Below are 19,045 nucleotides of genomic sequence, written 5' to 3'. Positions count from 1 at the left end.
AAAAAAAAAAAAAAAAAAAAAAAAAAAGAAAGAAAGAAAGACAGAACACAGGCCCCTCAGTGGGCAGGACACAGAGAAACAAAAGGATGGGGTCAGAGAGGGGGGTATGGAGCTTCGGCTCCTCAGATGCCTCATCGAGCCGGGTTTAAAGGCATAGACAATCATGTAGGGAACTAAACATTAGTGAGAAATGTTAAAACAGAGGTCAGTCCCAGAGGAACCAACCAGAGTAAAAAGACATAAGAATAGAGACACAGAGTCCAAAGCTCAGCTCCAACAGGAAAGGAATAACTGGTGTCATTTAACAGAAAATTAAAGAGTAACTAACTGTTCATATTTGTGTCACAGGCTGAAATTAGCTGAGAAGAATTGTGATGTCCAAGGCCTGGGAAAAGCCATGGGCTGTCATGGCCATCTGTTACAAACAGAAGATGAAACTAGATTAACCAGACATGGCGATGGTGCTGAGAAATGTAAACAGGTTACCAAGGATAAGACAGACTACAGTGAGTATGGAGGCCCACAGACCAGCCAGTGACTGACTAGACAGCTTTAGGATGCTTGAGTGAGCTGTGGAGAAGAGGCAATCGTCACACCCCTAAGTCATACAAAGAGGGTTTTCCAAATCCATAGGATGTGTTCTCTTCTGATACACTAGACCAACATTCAATGTCTTGGTTAGGTAGGAAAGCCAAAAGTTGAGGATTCACGAGATAAATCACTACTGGGACATTGTATGCCTGACATAATTGAGAGAATCATGTGTAGACCAAGCATTAATTCAGACCGATGAAGAACCAGGAGACAGGAAATTATGAACTTAAAGCTGTGAAACATCTATTTGTGTATTTGGTGGTGTTAGGGCTTGAGCTGAGGGCTCTGTGCAAGGAAGCACTATGCCTATCATTTATATTTGCTAAATTTTAGGAAGACTGGAGATGAAGACACAATTGCATTGTACATCCTTGCCCATCATGGACAGGGTCTTGCCTCTTATTTCCATCACAGCGAAACAAAACCAACCAAACAAAAAAACTCAACCAAACCAAAAAACTTAATAAAAGCCACAGAGCCAAACTACTCCTGGGATAAAGAGCCCCAAACTGTTCTGAGTTCGAGGCCAGCCTGGTCTACAGAGTGAGTTCCAGGATAGCCAGGGCTATACAGAGAAACCCTGTCCCGAAAAAAACCAAAAGAAAAAAAAAGAGCCCCAAACTGGTGAAGTTCTTTAACTATAAAACAAATAAGTATTCTTTTATCAACAATATACTGAACCATTAGGAGAGTTGACTTTACTGAAGCCCAGATCCCATTAGGCATAAACTTGAGGAAGCATCAGGATGCAGGATGCTGGTACCCTCAAGAGCATAGTTTTTAGATGGGATGAGAAGTCCAGACAGCATGAGCGATGAAGGGGCAAGTCTGGTCCTCAGAGTGGAGGGCTCACATACAAAGCCTTTGCCTCAGGGATAGCCCAATAGTAGAGGGGGAGTGTCCACAGGCTCATTCCAGGTTCTTACAGGAGCCTGCTCCCACCTCAGGATCAGTACTCAACAATTCAGTTAGGTGAGACTGGTTACTTGGCTCAGAAACCAGAAGGCTGACCAAACTGTCCTACTTGGTGTACAGACTCTAGTTCCTCCTTGGAGGAGTGGGGGGCAGAGACAGACAGATCTCTGAGTTGAAGACCAGTCTGGTCTACAGAAAGAGTTCTAAGGCAAACACTCTCATGTGCACACACACACACACACACACACAAAGAGAACCAGTGGACTGATTACGTCGGCTCACACTTTTAATACCAACCCTCAAGAGGCAGGCAGGCCCATCTGAGGTCAGTCTGGTCTACATAGCAAACTGAAGGTCAGACAGAACTACATAGTGAAATCCTGTTTCAAAGCAAAAATTCAGAAAGCAAGGCAGATCAGATAAAGTATCAGCCCTAGTAAACACACACACACACCCAAAGCTTTTCATATCCTTAAGGTGATTAAAAAATAGACAAAACTCCTCCCCCAAGTTTGAAGACTGATCCTTCAGTGGTCACCTTGGACTCTCAAGCAGCTCAGCCCATACCCTCAGGTAAAGTCTATTTCAGATCCTGGGACCATCTTCTCCAGGCCTAAGATTCCCATCTTAGTGTGGGTACATTTGCTGAGAAATACAATCTTATTTTTGAGACAGGTCTCAGACTCAGAGATCCCACTGCCTCTTGAGCGCGGGGACTAAAGGCCTGCACCATCACTGGCCAGGAGAAATCAAACTTTTGAGGCCCCTGGGCTGTATCTGGGGCCCTGCCCCTGTAGCTCCCAGGTGTTTGCTGGGGAGGCATTTGCAGAGTGAGCTCATCTATAAAGTTTTAGGGACTTATTCTCATTGTTCAGTGGGATCCTCTCCAAGTTGGTCTCTCACAGAAGGGGTCCCAGGACCTGGCTGGAGGGAGACCCACACTACAAGTCAGTGCATAAAGGTATAAGTCCAAGTCTTCGGAAAGGGGTGGAATTGTGAACTTGGGACCACCTGAATAAACTCCTCAGGACTTCCCTTATTCAAGACTGCCTTAATCTTTGGGTTAGCAGTTCAGCCGGATGGGCCCAGATTTGTAAATCGGAGCCTCGGCCAGAGCCGGCATTGTTATGCTAGTGAAGTGCCCCAGCCGCTTCCTTTCCTCCAAGTACACCCAAGCCCTCCCCCACTCTGACTCTCAGTCCCTGAGGACCTTGGAATTTCTAGCAGGGCAGCTGGGCTTTGCTACGTCTTTTGGAGTTGTTGATACCCAGGCTCCAGCCTCTTTCTATAAACCTGACACCTCTGGGGAAGTCTTCCAAGAAACATTTCTACTGACTATACCGGTTTACACGGACCAGAGTATTCAAATTGAGTTTGACCCAGGATAGGCAAGAACTTTAGGGATGTTTTACTCAATAGCATAAATCCTTGAGAGAGGCCCTTCTACTTCTTACCCCTACCCGTCATCCACATACCTTATCCGGCCAGCCCCTGGGCTTCACTGCTGACCAGTGGAGGGGTTCCACACATCAGGTGCCCTAAACACCCGGGTACTACTCCGTCAAATCTTCACCGAAAAGATGCACAACTGTGGGGCGAGGGGCTGCGTCTTTTAGCCGCTACCCTCAAGGGTCCATCCTTACCGAGACCTGGAGTCCGAACTCAATCACAGAATTAAGTAGAAAACACAATCTTTATTTTGGTAAGAACCTAGGTTTGGGGTGGGATGGGTACAGTAACTGGGGTCGAGATAGACTGGGAGGGGGGAAGGGGAAGGGTCGGTTCTGGAGAGGACTGATAACAAACAAAGCTTTATTGGCGCAAGTCCCCAAGGATGCCTCGCTCGGAGGCTGCACTGCCCAGAATGAACCCCACAGCCAGAGAAACGGTTTGGTCGAAGGAACCTCGTAGATGCTCCACGTGCTGATTCAGGGTCGACAGCTGGTCGCGCAGGGGGCCCAGAACTGTTGAGATGTCGCCCAAGTGCGTCAAGGTCTGCAGCAATGCGGCATTCAACGACTGGGGAGCAACCTGCGGGGAAGCACGGGCCTGGGAAGGGCCAGGAGGCTCACTCGGGTTCTCCACGTCGTGGTCGGCGGTTGGCGTCGGGGAGGATTCGAGGGTATGGCTCGGCTCAGGAGGCAGAGTGTCGGTGGCCATATGAGGAGGGGAGCCAGTAATGCGGTGGGCACCTGCAGACTTCGTAGCGGAAGAGCTGAATCTTAGCACAGGGGCAGGCTCGGCGTTCTCCGCAGCCAGCGGCAGCTCGGCCTCTACGAGAGAAACGCGCGGAACGTTCGGAATCCCGTCTCAGAGCTCCGCCCCTCCCCAGGAGACCCAGACCCTTCTTGACCACATGGCTGCTCCTACCTTGCTCCACCGGTGCAGGTGCGGGTGCTAACGCAGAGAGGGACGAGCGGCCGCGGCGCTGGGGACGTCCAGGGCCAGTAGAGCGGCGGCGGACCCTCGGCGGCCCATCGTCACCCAATAGCCCCATGAGTTGGCGAATCTGGTCATCGAAGGGTCCGGACGGCTGGCCCTGGGACTCTCGGAGTTTGTCCTTGAGGAACTTGTAGCGACGGCGGCACTGAACGGGCGTGCGCCGAACTTGCTGACGGGCCAGTGCGGCGGACACGCGGCGGTAGGTGGGCAGAGTCTGCCGGCGGTCCAGCAGTAGTGAGCGCCACATGGCCGGCTGCAGCAGCGTGCCCAGAAGTAGCTCCGTCTCTCGGGCACTCCAGGGCGTGCGCTGCGCCGAGCCCGGGGACACAGGAGCCTTGGGCGAGCCGGGTTCCGCCATCGCGCCCGAAGTAGCGAAGGCATCAGACGTAGTCACCGGGACGTCCCCGGCCGGCCGCAGCTCAGCTTCGGGGCTAGCTGGCGACGGCGGAGAAAAAGCGGGCAACCTCCGAGGACGAAGCAGCATCCCTGAGCCAGGTAGAGGTGCGTGTACTCCGAGGCGTGGCTTCACCGGAGAGGAGGGCTCCTCCAGAGCCGCCCACACACGCTGTAAGGACCCCGCACCGCCCTCTGCGTCTGAACCTGGTCGTTGCGACCCTCCCATCGTCTAGCCGCCCCGCCCCTCTCGCTTGCCTAGTTCCTCTTGGCCTGTGCCTTGCTTATTCTAGCCCATCCCTTTTCTAGCTCTTTCCTCAGGGACCCAGGCCCTGAGAACAAAGTTTTGCCCTGCTACTCAAAATAGAACGTGTAAAAAATTTTTAATTAAACAAAACAAAACATTTAGGGCCGGGCAGTGGTGGCGCAGGCCTTTAATCCCAGCACTTGGGAGGCAGAGGCAGGTAGATTTCTGAGTTCGAGGTCAGCATGGTCTACAGAGTGAGTTCCAGGACAGTCAGGGCTACACAGAGAAACACTGTTTCAAAAAACCAAAACCAAACCAAACCAAAACAAACCAAAACAAAAAAACCATTTAGGGTTGGAGAGATTGGCTCAGCGGTTAAGGGCATAGACTGCTCTTCCAGAGGCCCTGAGTTCAATTTCCAGCAACCACATGGTGGCTCACAACCATCTGTAATAGAATCTGATGCCCTCTTTCGGTGTGTCAAAAGACAGCGATGTACTCACAATAAATAAATAAGCAAATCTTTAAAAAATATTTAGTTAAGGTACAATATAATAAGATCAAGTGAAGAGGACAAATAGCAGGCGTCAGCTCACTTTTTGTTTTTTGTTTTTTTGTTTTTATATTTGTGCTACGCCCATTAATTATTACCCATAAACAGCCCATGAAGAGCTCTAGAAACACAAAACTCTGGCACCTTTTATGGCTAGTGCACCAGAATGTGTTGTTTATACATGTAATTAGTAGGACCATCCTCTTCATTCTCATTTGGCTGTGGGCTTTGAAAGATGGATGTATGTTGTATCTAATTTCCTAATCTAGTTAAGGGGGCCATTTGGGTGCTAGATTTGATAGCGATCAATGGTTACTGCATTGGAATCTTAGTTCATACCCACTACAAAAAGGAATCTTTCTAGTGTAGTAAAATGTATCTACTAACAAAGGTGACAAAATATCAACTCTTCCCTGAAGATTAAATATTTATTTATTTATTTATTTTATGTACACCATTGCTCTCCTCAGACACACCAGAAGAGGGCATCAGATCCCACTGCAGGTGGGTGCTGAGAATTGAACTCAGGACCTCTGGAAGAGCAGTCCTCTGAGCCATCTCTCCAGCCATTTCCCTCTCAAGATTAAGATTAAGAAAAAGATGTTCAGCTGGGCAGTGGTGGCGCACGCCTTTAATCCCAGCACTTGGGAAGCAGAGGCAGGCAGATTTCTGAGTTCGAGGCCAGCCTGGTCTACGGAGTGAGTTCCAGGACAGCCAGGGCTACACAGAGAAACCCTGTCTCAAAAACAAAACAAAACAAAAACAAAAAAGAAAGAAAGAAACATCATATAAAGATGGCAGTTAAGTTCCTAGTAGCCCATGGGCTAGCTATACAAGCCTTAGTTTCACAAGGATTAGGGAAGTCAAAGAAGTACCAGTCTGCCATCTTGCCTCTGAGATTGTAGTGGTCTCCTGCTGTGGGACCAAAGACAACAATGCAGCAGCAAAGATTAGTGGCTGTCTCATTAGTGATCTGTGACTAGAGGCTTGAACAAAGACCAAGGACCACTGGCTGCATTCCTCATGACTGGGGCATGCTTGAGTCACCTCTACTTGCCATACCAAGTCTAGCTTCCTAGGGCCAGTATTCTGAGTTACAACCTGTTGTTTTCAAGGTCTTTATCACCTGGCTTGAGCCCTGCATGTGGTGGTATACTGCTCTGGGGATAGGCAGCTGGCGGTGGTGGGACCTCTCTGTCCATTCAGCACACTATGTGGCCATCTTGAGCTTGCTCTCAGTCTAGTGGTCTTAGGGTAGTTAAACTCCATCTGTGTTAGAGGCTTCCCTCAGGTACGGTGCTCAGGACTAAGTTCCAGACTCAGTACTGGGCTGGGACCTGAGAGGTGAGGCTTACTGAGCCTTGAGGGCCACCGGTTGTCCCTTTAAAAAAAAAAAAAAAAACCCTTTATCGTCACAAGGCAGGTAGCTCTATCTTTCCTGTGTCCAGAATGAGTACACTGAGATGCAATCCATTCCCCACCCTCTTCATGTCTCTTGAGACACTGGGGGCTCAGGAGAGGTCTCAATGGGTGGCCAAGGGAACCAGCCAGCTCTGTCTTGTCTGCTGGACGATCAGTAGAAACTGGTTGGGGTGGACAGATCACAGCAGGACAACCCTCCCCTCACCCCTCTGCAGTTGGTGCTATGGGAAAAATGAGCTGTGGTCATCAAAGTCTTGGTTTTGGAGAGGACAGATGCATTAGAAGTGAGTCTGCCAGACCTGGTCCCTGTGGTAATGAGGGTATGAAGGCCATGCAGAATGGGGTATGACTTGGAAGTTTGGCTTTCAGTCTTAGGCTGGGCTTACTTCCTGTTGAAGTACTTGGAGACCTTAGGTGAGGTGCCCTTGCCCAGCCAAGAAAGACTTTTAGCCTCTCAGAGTTGGTGTTGCTTTTGAAAACTACAAAATGGGTCATAGGACAGTAGCTTGGTAGAAATTACTTTATTTAGAAATCTGTACCTTATGACATCACGGCGCCATGCAAACAGTGCTGAAGCCAAAAGCCTGTTCACGTCCCCACGCAACAAGTCAGCACCATTGGAATGCTGGTTTGCGCTGGACACCTCCTGCACTAGGATACAAAATCTGAAAATGTAGGCGTTGATCAACAGAACACAATCCTTATAGAAAAGTCCCAAAACAGTAAGTTGCATATGCATGGCCAGGACTCTCAGTCCCACTTACATCCAGTGTAAGCAGGGTCCGGTGTCTCCAGCAAATTCATGTGAGGAAAAACCTCTCAGCATTAAAAATCCAGCATTTGGTCACGAGTCACAGCTTCCTAGAAAGACCACTAGCTGCTTCACTACAAAATCCCTACTTCTAAAATACAGAACAGTCTTGGTCTTGTGGCAGGCAGGGCATGGGTTGTTGCCCCGATCCTAAGGTGTCCGAACAGGAGTTTTTCCCACCTGCTGTTGTCCATCTTATTCCCAATCCTCCTGGCCAGACGACCCCTTCCCAGTGAGCCAAAGCCCAGCGCCAGCTGTTGAGGATCCAGAAATCGAGATGTCTGATGCCACTCAGGCAGCAAGTTTGACTCACATCTTTGTCTGTCTAAGAAAGCGCTAGTGGTGTGCAGAGCCAAGGGAACACAGTGGATGGGTGTGCGCATGCGCAGCTGCTGAAGGCTGATAGGCCGCTGCTTCTGGGGCCTACATGACAGTAAAGAGGGGCTTTGCTCCCAGAGGTCCCAGGAAGGCGACCCTGCATTGGTGCTGCTGTTAGTGCGCAGTGTTCTTCCCCCTTTTCTAGGGGGCAGAGCCTCTGCCCAGCATCCCTGTCAACTGCAGCTGTTCTAAGCTTGGGGTGGAGAGCAACAACAGGCCACGGGGAGGGTCAACAGCTAAGGCAGAAGGCCCCGCTGGGACAGAGGCTGCTTCTCCCCGCTCTCTGGGGACTAAGAAGACCAGAGGACTTGGCAGGATAGGCTGAGGATGGGGTGGATTTATAAACGTGGCCAAGTCAGGCTGCTAGAAATTTTGGGCTCCAGTGGAAGGTTCCAGACCCTTGGAGCTGCTGAGTGCAAAGACAGTTTTGGTCCTTCTTGTTGAGTGGAAACAAAAACACTGGTCAGCAAGCAGCTAAGTTTGGGTTCTTTTGGAGTCAGATGTGGGTATGTGTTGAGTTTTGGAGAGGTAAATGATAAATAAATGGGAGCCCAGGTATAAGAGGATCCGAAGCTCTGGGGATAGCTGACTCTATTCCCTTTTCCTTTTGTAAAATTTGATTTTTAAATTCCAGCAGAAACAGACCCACTGAACGCTGTGCCCACCCTGCCTTGGGGACAGGGCTAGGTTAGAGTTGGCTCAGCCTTCCCTACGGCCTCAGGCTAGTCCCTTGCAATTTCCACTTCTTTCAGAGAAGTAAAAAACTGTCTTCCTCAAGGGCACTCAGTGTGCCTGAGGTTGGGCCAGCAGCAGCTCGTGGGGGCTCCTTCCACCTGACCCATCTTCCTTAGTCTGGTTTCGAATCCACACCCAGGTGGAGCCCTTGGCTACTGGAATGTGGCTTTCATTCTCCTCAGTTTGTCTTGGATCTTCCGGGAGTGTTTTTCTCCTGGGATCTGGTGGAAGTTGGCCCTGTTATCTGCCGCTAAGATGGAGACATCAGCCCCGCTGAAGCGGGCAATCCTTTGCTTGAGGTGGGCCTGCAGCTTGGGGTCAGGGCTGAATGTGTATGGGTTCTCCTGGAACGCGTGCACCTGGCTCGCCACCTTGGCAATGTTTCTTTTGTGGGGAAAGAAAAGGATCGTTCGTTAGTTTGCATAGGTTACAAGGCTATTTAGCCTGCTTATCCTTAATGTCTTCTCTGAAATGTCTCAAACCATTTCAAACCGTTCCCAAAAGGGCAGCATTGAAGGGTGAGGTTTTCTGTACTCATTCATAAGAACATGCTTTATACCTGGGCCCCCCACCCCCCACCCCCTTTGTAAGTATTCCTTGAAAACCTAAGGCTGGCTATTTCAGTTGAAGTCTTCAACACAGAAAAACAAACAAAACCTCCCAAACCTATGCTGGTTGCTTTAGTTCTGCTTGGGGGCTTCTGGCTCTGTGTACAAGGGACTCTCTTCTCAGTTAACACACAGGTAAACGCATCTTTGGTGTCTCTAGTGGTTACTGAGCACTAAGGAGCTTAGAAACCTTTGACCTGCTTGGGGGACAACAGACCTGCAGACAGGCCTGTCCACCTGAATTGGAGAATAGTATGTTCATTGTGTTTGTTCTTTTAAAGACAATCATGTTTGTCCATACACAAACATGTATTACCTCCAGTATTTAATTTCCTTTTTTGCCAGCATAGCTTTCTTTTCTATTGCAGTAAGCATGTACTTTTAGTGAATTGCCTTCCTTCCTTCTTTTCTTTCTTTTTGACTTTTTTGAGACAGGGTTTCTCTATAGCAAGCCCTGGCTGTCTTGGATTGGATTGTAGACCAGGATGGCTTTGATCTCACAGAGATCCACCTGCCTCTACCTCCCGTGTGCTAGGACTAAAGGCATGAGCCACCACACCTGGCTTTTTTTTTTTTTAAAAAAAAACAAACTAGGTGGCTATCTAAAAAGGAGATCTCAGGGCTGGCTAGATAGCTCAGCTGGTAAAGTGCTTGCTGTACAAGCACGAGAACCTGAATTGATCCCTAGCACCCATGTAAATAAAAAATGCCAGATGTGATGGCAAGCACTGGCAATCTCATACTGGGGTGATGGAGTTATTCAGAATCCTGGGTCTTACTGGCCAACCAGCCTACTCTACAGTGAGTCTTGGGTCTCACTGAGAAATCCTCAGTCTCAAAAACCAAGGTGAATGGCTCCTAAGGAATCATACTTAAAGTTGACCTTGGGCCCCATATGCATATGTACATGTACGTGTGTATACACACACACACACACTTAGAGTGGGGGCTGGAATCTTGCAGTGGGCTGGTTGTGGCCATTATGGCCATTATTTACAAGATCCCCCCAGGACTCATCTACCCAACAAGACCATTCTCTAATTACTGTGGACAATGAGATGGGGGTGGGGGTTAGAGATGAGAAGAGGTGGAACAAAGCTACAGGCTGGGGCCATGTGGATGGCTCTGGGCAGAGGATGCCAAAGAATAGGTAAGAAGCCTATTCTTTGACAGAGGTGACATACCATTGAATGTGCTCACCTTTGGGACTAATTGGACTGGGAGCAGCTTCCTTATCTCTGCTGATTTTATCTGTGGGCTGCTTTGGTCATAAAGAAACCCCTACTCCATGTTGAAGTCCTTACTGCTCAGCTTAGTCAACGTGTGGGCTCTGCTAGGCACGATAGAGTCCACTTACCTCAGCTTACTCCACCTATGGGCTCCATTAGTCATGGTGAAACCTCCTGTCTCTAGCTGCTGGATGTGCATGGCCAGCAGGTGGGCGGAGGGTAGGGTTGGCTGGGCCCGGAAGCGTCGTCCTTCCATCAGACACAGGCTGTCGCTCTTCAGGAATACCTGGAGGATCAGTCAGGGAAGTGAAGGGGGTTGGGGGAAGGGATGGGAAGAGCGATGGGGGGAGGGAGGGACAGGTGGTAATTATCTCAGAGGGTCAGCCTACCTGTCTCTGTTACTACCTGTCCTATTGCATGAGAGTTGCCTACTACCTCACTGAACAGCCAGTCCAAAATAAGCCTAAGGTTCCTCGATTGCAGGTCAAAAGCCCCACGGCCATAGCACATTGACAACTACAGAACTACTCAAACAGGCAGCTCCTTACTTCTGATTCCAGAAGAGTCAGGTGACCGACCGCCCTTCCCAAATGGAGTCTGCATGAGCTACTACTGCAGGTCCTGAGCATATGTATACAGTGATTATACATCAGTTCTCTCTTGATCCTAGAGAATTGAGGCTGGATTTTGAGCTCAGGTCCAGCACAGGCTGTGGCTACTCAGGGTTGTCTGCCTCAGGCTAATGTCTGTGAGGCTCCTGCTGCTTTACCGGGAAATACACAATCATTTAGTCTGTGTTTCTGGTCTGTCAACTTAGGAAGTCACCTCTGAGCCACTGGAATAGGCCTCTCACTTGTCCTGGTCCAGGGTCTGATTGTATACCTGTGTCCCTTCTCAAGGACACTTTGTTGTCCGTCCGGGCTGGGAAGTCAAACCAGTCAACAAGTCAAACAAGTAAGGCCAGATAAACCAGCAACCTAGTATCCATGCTCTGCAGCCCTGAGCCAGAGTCTCACTAGGCAGCTGTGGCTGGCCTAGAACTCTCTATGTAGACGAGACTGGCCTTAAATTCACAGAGATATGTTTGCCTCTGCTTCCTGAGTTCTGGGATTATAGACATGCGCTACCATGCCCAGCTTGTGTGTTTAGGATTCTCTGATATGAGCCTGTTATGAGTTCCCCAAGACTTGTGAAGCAAGTTATTCAGGGCAAGGTCTGCAAAGAACTTGTACGAACCTCCACAGCTTTCAGCTCTTCCATGACCTCAGCAATCTTCGCAGGCAGGATTCTCCAAGCCTGAGAAGGAAGCACTCACTGGTGAGATAGTTGTGGCCCTGGGTGCTTGCCCTTACCCTTAGCCCACCCCCACCCAAAGTCCCACGTGACGCACAGGGGACTGCCTCACGGCCAAGTGCTCCAGCCCGCCCAGGATTTGCATAGCCGTTGCAAAGTTCCTCTGTTCGTAGCAAGATTTAGCAATCAGCAGGAATTTGGACAGCAAGTTCACCTGCAGCTGAAATGAGAAAATGATGCTCAAGTGTCTTTAAAGACAAACAGGGAGGGTGCAGCTCAGCGGTAGAGCTCAGCTGGTACAACTTGCAATGAGCAGTAAGATTGGGTCCCCGGCACCAACATAACAAAAGTAGACAAAACCAGACAAGACAACTGAGACCTGTTGGGATAGCTGATCTTCAAGGCCCTGAGCCCTATGACTGACTTATTTGTTCAAAAAGAAAGTGGTAGGTAGATGCGGAGCTTCAGAGTGTTCTCTGTGAGTAGCTTGGGGTGTCTGTCACATGTGATAGCTTGAGATAGCCCCTATGAACTCCCAGGACAATACCTGAATGGATCAGACTATTTCTCCCAGTGCCTTTGGTTGACTCCACTGTACTGTCTGGGCTAAACTCCATGTTTCAACACTCCATGTTTCAACAATGTTCTTAGGCTATCAGTTCACAGGTATAAGACTCCGTCTTTGGAGGGTTTTGGTACCACAGTAAGTAAAATGCAAAACATCAATACAATATGTACTTTAAAATGTGGCAAGTTCACTGGTTGAAAGGATATATGCAGCCTTATGGGTCTTAGGATTGTGTCTCACAGCAATTTCCTGATTCATTGCTGAACATTGCTCCTTCTAAAGGATGTGGGGACAGCAGGACAGCAGTGGCAGAAGTCCTGCATTCTTCTCATCTTCCTGGATGCTCACAGCCCAGGATGTAAGTCCTCATGTCCCACCCTGCAGACCCAGCAGGACTTCTGTGCACCAGGATGGCTTTCACCCTTGGGTTGGGTGCCTTCAGGTTGGGAGGGGCCTGGGTGCCTGGGATTAAAACACACCCAGGGCCTCTGAGGTCTACGAAGTAATTTTCATCATTTTTCTTCTGGCCCTTGTACATCACAGTCACATGGACCTTGTTGGAGACATGACTTTTTTTTTTTTTAACTTTTTCTCCTTCCTTCCTTCTTTTCTTTTTTTGGTTTTGTTTTTCAAGACAGGGTTTCTCTGTGTAACCCTGGCTGTCCTGGAACTCACTCTATAGACCAGGCTGGCCTCAAACTCAGAAATCTGCCTGCCAAGTTCTGGGATTAAAGGCGTGCACCACCACTGCCTGGCTCTCTCTCTCTTTTTTTTTTTTGAGACAGGATGTCTCTCTAGGTAGCTCTGGCTGTAATAGAACTTGCTACATAGATCAGGCTGGCCTTGAACTCATAGAGATCCTCTTAACTCTGCTTTCTAATGCTACAAAAAAGGCATACACCCCCACACCCAGCCCCTGACACATTTTAATGACACACATGATACTCAGAGCATCATGGCAAACTGAGTAGCCCAAGTCTTTTGTTGCTGTGCTCTGGCAGAAATGTGGATGGTGAACTTGTATAGATAGTGTGAGTTTCATGCTGGGGGAGCCCTGATCATTGGGTTTGAATTATCTTTAAGGGAGTTGGTGGTGATGGGTGCCCACCTGGTTTGAGATTTCCACTTTTCCTGCTGAAGAGGAAAAAAGCTACATTGCATAGACAGAGCTTTTTTGCATCCTGATGCTCAGCCAACCCTTCTGCTTGTCTGTGTGAGAAGGAACCCACTTGATCCCACCTTGTATTGACCTAAGGGAATAAACTAGAGACCTGGGTGAGACCTTCAAGATTGGGAGGACTCTGTCTTGAGAAGCTGTGAATATTGGCTCTTCCTGGGTGGGGACCTAGAAGGACCCGAGGCAGGCTACGGTCACTGTGCTGGCTAGATTTATGTCAACTTGACACAAACTGTAGTCATCTGACAGGAGGAAACCTCCATTGAGAAAGTGGTTCCATAAGATTGAGCTGTGGGTAGACCTGTACAGCATTTTCTTAATTCATGATTGATGGGGTAGGGCCCAGTCCATTGTGGGTGGTGCCACCTGTGGTCTGGTGGTCCTGGGCTCCATAAGAAAGCAGGCTGAGCAAGTCATGATGAGCAAGCTAGTAAGCAGCACCCCTCCATGGCCTCTGCGTTAGCTTCTGCCTCCAGGTTCCTGCCCTGTTTGAGCTCCTATTCTGACTCCTTCAATTATGAACAGTGATAAGGAAGTATAAGCTAAATAAACCCTTTTATCTCCAACTTGCTCTTTGGTCATGATGTTTTGTCCCAGTAATAGTAACACTAACTAAGACAATCCCTTTCAGGCTCCCAGGACTTGCCTGTGAGCAGTCAGGGTCATACCCAGTCTAGCTCAAGGCCCAGAGGACTTAAGGGAGGACTGGGATTAGGTCTGCAAATGCTGGAACTTGATCTTGGCCAGGTACTGAGCAAAGCATTTGTGAGCAACGAATCTCACAAGCCCTGCAGTGTGGGATCTGCCTGGGAGGAATAGTGGCTCAAAGTTTAGCCAGGAAGATCACTGCCTTAGTGCAAGCAGGGCAGGCAGCTCAGGGGGACAAGTCATCCCATGAATAGACCCAGGGAAAGATGGGACAAGATACCACAGTGATAGGTATGTATTGTGAATGGACTGGGGCTGAGGGAGTATGCGTGAGAGAAACTGAGTGGGGGAATGAACACATGTGAGGAACAGTTATGTGTGTGAAGGGTTTTGTACGTGGGGGACTGTGTGAGAAGAAGTTTATGTTTGGGAATCTGTGGGCTTGAAGGAATATGATGAAGGACTGCTTGAATGTAAGGGACTGATGGACTGTGCGTGAGGAGCTAGGTGAAGAAATGAGTGTGAACAACTGTGCACTAGGGAGTTAGTGTGAGGATTTTTTGTGTGAGAGCCCTGTGGTGTGTGCTAAGGAGTCTGTATGGGGATTATGTGTGTGAGAGACTATCTATTTGATGATTAATCCTATTGTTGACTTGATTAGATTGAGAAACACCCTAGTTAGTAAGGCTTATCTCTACATTTCCATCTCTATTGGCCATTAGAGTGTGAGGGCTTTAGTCTTTTTTTTTTTTTTTTTTTTTTTTTTTTTTTTGGTTTTTCGAGACAGGGTTTTTCTGTATAGCCCTGGCTGTCCTGGAACTCATTCTGTAGACCAGGCTGGCCTTGAACTCAGAAATCTGTCTGCTCTGCCTCCCAAGGACTAGGATTAAAGGTGTGCGCTACCACCGCCCGGCGAGGGCTTTAGTCTAATGAATGGTTTATTCCACTGATGGATTAAAAATCTGAATGGAGTTTGACAGAACTGTGGAGGGATGGGTGTAGTTGAAGGACTGAGTCTAAGGCATGTCTTTGAAGGATGTGTCTTGTTCTGGCTCCTTCTTGTCTCTGTTTTATGTTTTGTCCACTGCTGTGAGCTTCTCCATCATGATGTCCCTACCAAGATAGACTGAAATCTCTGGGGCTATACACAAAACAAGTTGTTCCTCCATTCAAGTTGTTTATGTCAGGCATTCTGCTATAGTTACAGGTAAGCTGATAGCTGTGTAAAGAACAGTGTGTAAGGGTCTGTGAGTGTGTGGAGGACTGTGTGTGTTGCATGTGACTAGTTGTAAAGGGCTAGCTTTGTGGACTGTGTGTGTGAGGGTGCTGTGAGTATGAGGAACTGTGAAGACAGTCAGTTTCCTTTTCTCTTTCTCACCTTCCTGCTCTCCCAACCCTCTTGTGTGTGACTGTATGTTGTGAGGGACCATGTATGAAGGATTGTGTATATAAAGAACTGAATGAGTGACCATGTGTATATAAGAGACCGTGTGGAGTTTCCTGCACAGTGCTCTAATGGAGGTTTCATACATCCTGCATTCCAAGAGGTCCAACAGATCTGAATCAGCCTCAGTAGAAAGAGGAGGCAGTATCAAGACGGGCTGTGACTACCATGCACTCAGCATTAGATGTTTCTGTTGGCTTTAGTAAGCACTTCACTCTTTCCATTTGCCTTGGGTTGACTGTGGCGCTGAGACAAAAGTGTGGATTCCCTGCACCCAAAGAAGACACTGACTGTGGTCTCACAGGGGCCCTGCCGTTGACAACCCTGTAAGTCATTTTTGACTGCAGAGCCATGGAGATGTCTACCTTGGAGGTATGACTGGTCACAATTTCAGCAGCCACCCAGGTGCTGACATCATCTGCGTTTCTTAAAAGCTGTAGCAGATATCTGTCCTGGACGTAATTGGGTAGGAATAGACTGCAGGTTTTGGCAGAAAGAGACTCAGAAGAGCTGGCTCTGGAAGAAAAATATGGTGCATGTCACCTAGGAGTATGAGAATTGGTCCTGCCAAGCCCTGGGGTTGTGGGGCCTCCGTGTAGATGGAGGACGTCAAAGCATCTTCCTCATGATGTGAACCAAGTGTCTGCCTTCAGCCAGGAGCATCCACGGAGCCCTTTGGAGAATCCCCCTCCCCCCAGGCCCTCCCACCAACCTTCAAAACTGTCATCTTCATGAGTGAACACTCACTTGGGAATGGCTGCACTTTTGTCCACGACACCCAAGGCCCGTGAATTTAAGAAGTGGACAGGGTGGCACTTTTGAAACAATTCCTATTGGAGACAAAAAGCAGATGGTCATCCCACTGTTCCCAAAGACCTGATGTCCAAGGCAGTGTCCCAAAGAGGGCTTCAGTATTTTGAAGCCATCTGTGAAACCATTGATCAACCTGACAAGTTGTCATGGCTGGACTGGTAGCATTTGCTATGTTCAGGTCACCTCAGGGGTTGCGACACTGCTAAGGTCTGATGATAGTATCAAGGATCATCCAGTGCTGTCATCTGACTCATGACACTGGATTACAGGATGTTGAAGACCTGGGTAGGACCTGCCTGGGCTCTGGGCTGAGGACAAGAACAGAGGGGGTAGTTGATCAGTGCACAGGGCTGGGTAAGAACAGGAGGACCTATTGGTAGGTGAATGCACAGTGCATGGTATTCTGTGTGCCCTGTGTAGCTGGAGAGGAGAATCCTGCTGGGCTGGGTCTCCCTGATATAAGAACTTGTACACCCAGCAACTAGTCCTTCTGCTAACCATCCATCTTTCCCTCTATGAAGTATCTGCTGAGACCAGCACCAGAGCATCCCTGAGCCTGCACCCCAACACTAGCAGCTGGCCCAAATGTAGAGCTCTGTGCCCCCTTCCTGGTTTCCCAGCTCCCACACACCTGCTGCAGTAGTGTCAGCTGAGTGAAGAGCTGGTTGGTGCTGTACTCTGTCAAGAAGTAAGGACCCTTCTCACTGGCTTTGGCATAGGGGCCATAGAAGTCTTCGAAGAAGCAGGGCTTAGGCAGGGCTGATGCAATGGTGTACTGGCGCTCCTTATGATGTGGCAGCACTAGTCCATTGCCCCGAGGCAGCCTCCAGGAGAAGCTCTGAAAATAAGACAGGTGCACCCCTCAAGGCTGAGTAGTCCAGGCTAGACCTGGCAGGGGGAGGATGGGCTGGTTCAACCTAGGACTCTTCAGACAGGTTCAAGTAAAGTCAGAAGGTAAGTGCTTTCCATCCAGGCTTGTTGGCAGGATACTTGTCCTGCTCACGTGGGCAGATCACTCATGTACATTGCTCAGACTTAGTGCTATCTCCTTGTATTGGTGGAAATACCATTCACTGACCCAAGTGGATTCTTCCACTCAGGTCTCTGCCCTGGGGATCAGGAAGGTGAGTTCAGGGAATCACAGTAGGACTCTGGCTAGGATAGAATGAACCCTGCTAGTCCGTGGCTTTCCTTCCACAGGGTAGGAAGTGCCAGCCTAGTAGGGAAGTGCCTGGGTTATGAATAAGGAATACTTATGTGCATATGAGTGTGTGTGTGTGTATACATACCTACCTATATGTACATCTCTATATATGCACAAGTGCATGTCTTCATTGGGTGTGTGTACATGCATGGCTTGTTTCTGCATATATGTATATGTGGACAGCTGTGCATGTATCTGTATACATGCACATGCTCTGTCTTCCAGAATGCACTACCGCCTAGAGAAACCTTCCCCAGGACAGGTTCCCACCTTCCGGGTGATGCCATCCTCTGAGAACCTCTTGCAGAGGGCATTAAAGGATCTGGTGTCCTCCTCTGCCTCCTTAGGATCCTCTAGGTCTGCACCTCGAGAGGCACTGTCAGCCCGTCGCTCAGTGCCCACCTCTAAGAGGGCCAGCAGGTGCTCGGCAGTGCCATCTAGGGGTAGGATCTAGGGCAGAAGCAAGAGGTGTCACTGTTGTTCCCTGAGACAAGGCAGTGGTGTTTTTTTCTGCCAGAGCCCAGAAGGCTGACCAGGTTAGCCAGGGTGGCTTTCACCTTGGAAGAGATGAAGTCCTCCAGCTGCTCCAGCAGCCCTGCGTTTCTTATGAAGTCCACGGTGTAGCAGTCTTCCACCCAGGCCTGCAGGACACAAAGGCTCCGCCTGTAGATCTTGGTAAAGGTCGAGGTAGGATCCTGGTGAGTCCTGGAGGCACATGGCAAGGCTCAGCATAGGCCCCAGCTGAGCATGTAAAGGGCGAGGAATACAGTGGGAGGCCAAGTGATGACAGGCTGGGTGACACCCCGCTCACGTTCGCCACCACTCTCTCTGGGTCCCAGTCTTATGAGTCTCCCACTCCCACCCCAATCTGCTGGCCTGGGTACTTTCTGGGAAGAAGCTAGGGTTCACAGGCCTCTTTCCATTTGGCCTATCCTTGCCAGGCTAGTGAGCTTATCTCTCTTTTGTCTTCTTGCGTGGGCCTCTGCTACCCCCTGCTTTCTTGAGGAAGTAAGCAGTAAGGGTCCTTCCAGTGTTCTTCTCCACCCCAGCACAAAGACCCCAGCTGTCCTTCCCAGCTGGGTTCCTTTACCCATGATCCTTCAGTCCTGCTATCTTTCCCAGGGACACTTCATCTGTACCCAGTCAGGGCCCTTCCCGGGTTAACCAGGGTGCCCCAGAATCCCACCCCTTTTGGCCAGGAGCTCATGCAGTGGTACCTGGATAGGGTGCTGCTGATGCGGTCCAGGAGGAAGTGCAGGAAGTCGTGCGGTGTGCAAAAGTACCGGAAAGTGTAGAGAAACTGCTGCACGTAGCCCTCGAGGAAAGCATCGCTGAGGGTAGAATGTGGTATTGGGCCTTGGGCCTAGGCCAGCTGGGACCCTCCCTGCAGCCTTGCCCAGCAGTGAGTGAGTGTGCCTGTGATTCTAAGTGCATATGTGAATATGTGCATGCATACTGCTTCTTAGTGTGTGTGTGTGTGCAGCTTCTCACTGTGTGTGTGCAGTTTCTCACTATGTGTGTGCATGTGTGTGTGTGTGTGTGTGTGTATGTGCATGCGTATGTACATGTCA

At 49.3% G+C, this 19,045-nt stretch overlaps 2 protein-coding genes across 2 annotated transcripts in view; both read right to left on the bottom strand.

Moving 5' to 3' along the window:
- Positions 1-3,183: 3,183 nt before the first annotated feature.
- Positions 3,184-4,512, bottom strand: Utf1 (undifferentiated embryonic cell transcription factor 1). Its single transcript, XM_031384645.1, has 2 exons — positions 3,880-4,512; positions 3,184-3,782 (listed from the first exon to the last, which is right to left on the bottom strand). The coding sequence occupies exons 1-2, from the start codon at positions 4,433-4,435 to the stop codon at positions 3,322-3,324; spliced, it is 1,017 nt and encodes a 338-aa protein (XP_031240505.1). The 5' UTR covers positions 4,436-4,512; the 3' UTR covers positions 3,184-3,321.
- Positions 4,513-7,072: 2,560 nt separating this feature from the next.
- The window catches only part of Kndc1 (kinase non-catalytic C-lobe domain containing 1), a 47,242-nt gene continuing 35,269 nt past the window's right edge, over positions 7,073-19,045 (bottom strand). Inside the window, exons 21-30 of the mRNA XM_031388708.1 lie at positions 18,692-18,805; positions 18,032-18,179; positions 17,745-17,924; positions 16,902-17,108; positions 16,205-16,287; positions 15,823-15,973; positions 11,718-11,840; positions 11,564-11,623; positions 10,456-10,613; positions 7,073-8,874 (exon numbers count right to left, since the gene is read on the bottom strand). Coding sequence (XP_031244568.1) covers positions 8,643-8,874; positions 10,456-10,613; positions 11,564-11,623; positions 11,718-11,840; positions 15,823-15,973; positions 16,205-16,287; positions 16,902-17,108; positions 17,745-17,924; positions 18,032-18,179; positions 18,692-18,805 — 1,456 coding nt within the window. The 3' untranslated portion in view covers positions 7,073-8,642. The remainder of the gene's footprint in view (positions 8,875-10,455; positions 10,614-11,563; positions 11,624-11,717; positions 11,841-15,822; positions 15,974-16,204; positions 16,288-16,901; positions 17,109-17,744; positions 17,925-18,031; positions 18,180-18,691; positions 18,806-19,045) is intronic.

The sequence above is a fragment of the Mastomys coucha genome, unplaced genomic scaffold, assembly GCF_008632895.1.
Source record: "Mastomys coucha isolate ucsf_1 unplaced genomic scaffold, UCSF_Mcou_1 pScaffold21, whole genome shotgun sequence".
NCBI lineage: Eukaryota > Metazoa > Chordata > Mammalia > Rodentia > Muridae > Mastomys > Mastomys coucha.
This window is presented reverse-complemented; position numbering and strand designations above follow the sequence as displayed.

Bases quoted from the DNA above. Each gene is read 5' to 3' on its own strand.
- Utf1 (XM_031384645.1), bottom strand. From the start codon at position 4,435: ATGCTGCTTCGTCCTCGGAGGTTGCCCGCTTTTTCTCCGCCGTCGCCA. The intron at 3,783-3,879 runs GTAGGAGCAGCC...TTTCTCTCGTAG, and splicing joins ACCTGCACCGGTGGAGCAAG to AGGCCGAGCTGCCGCTGGCT.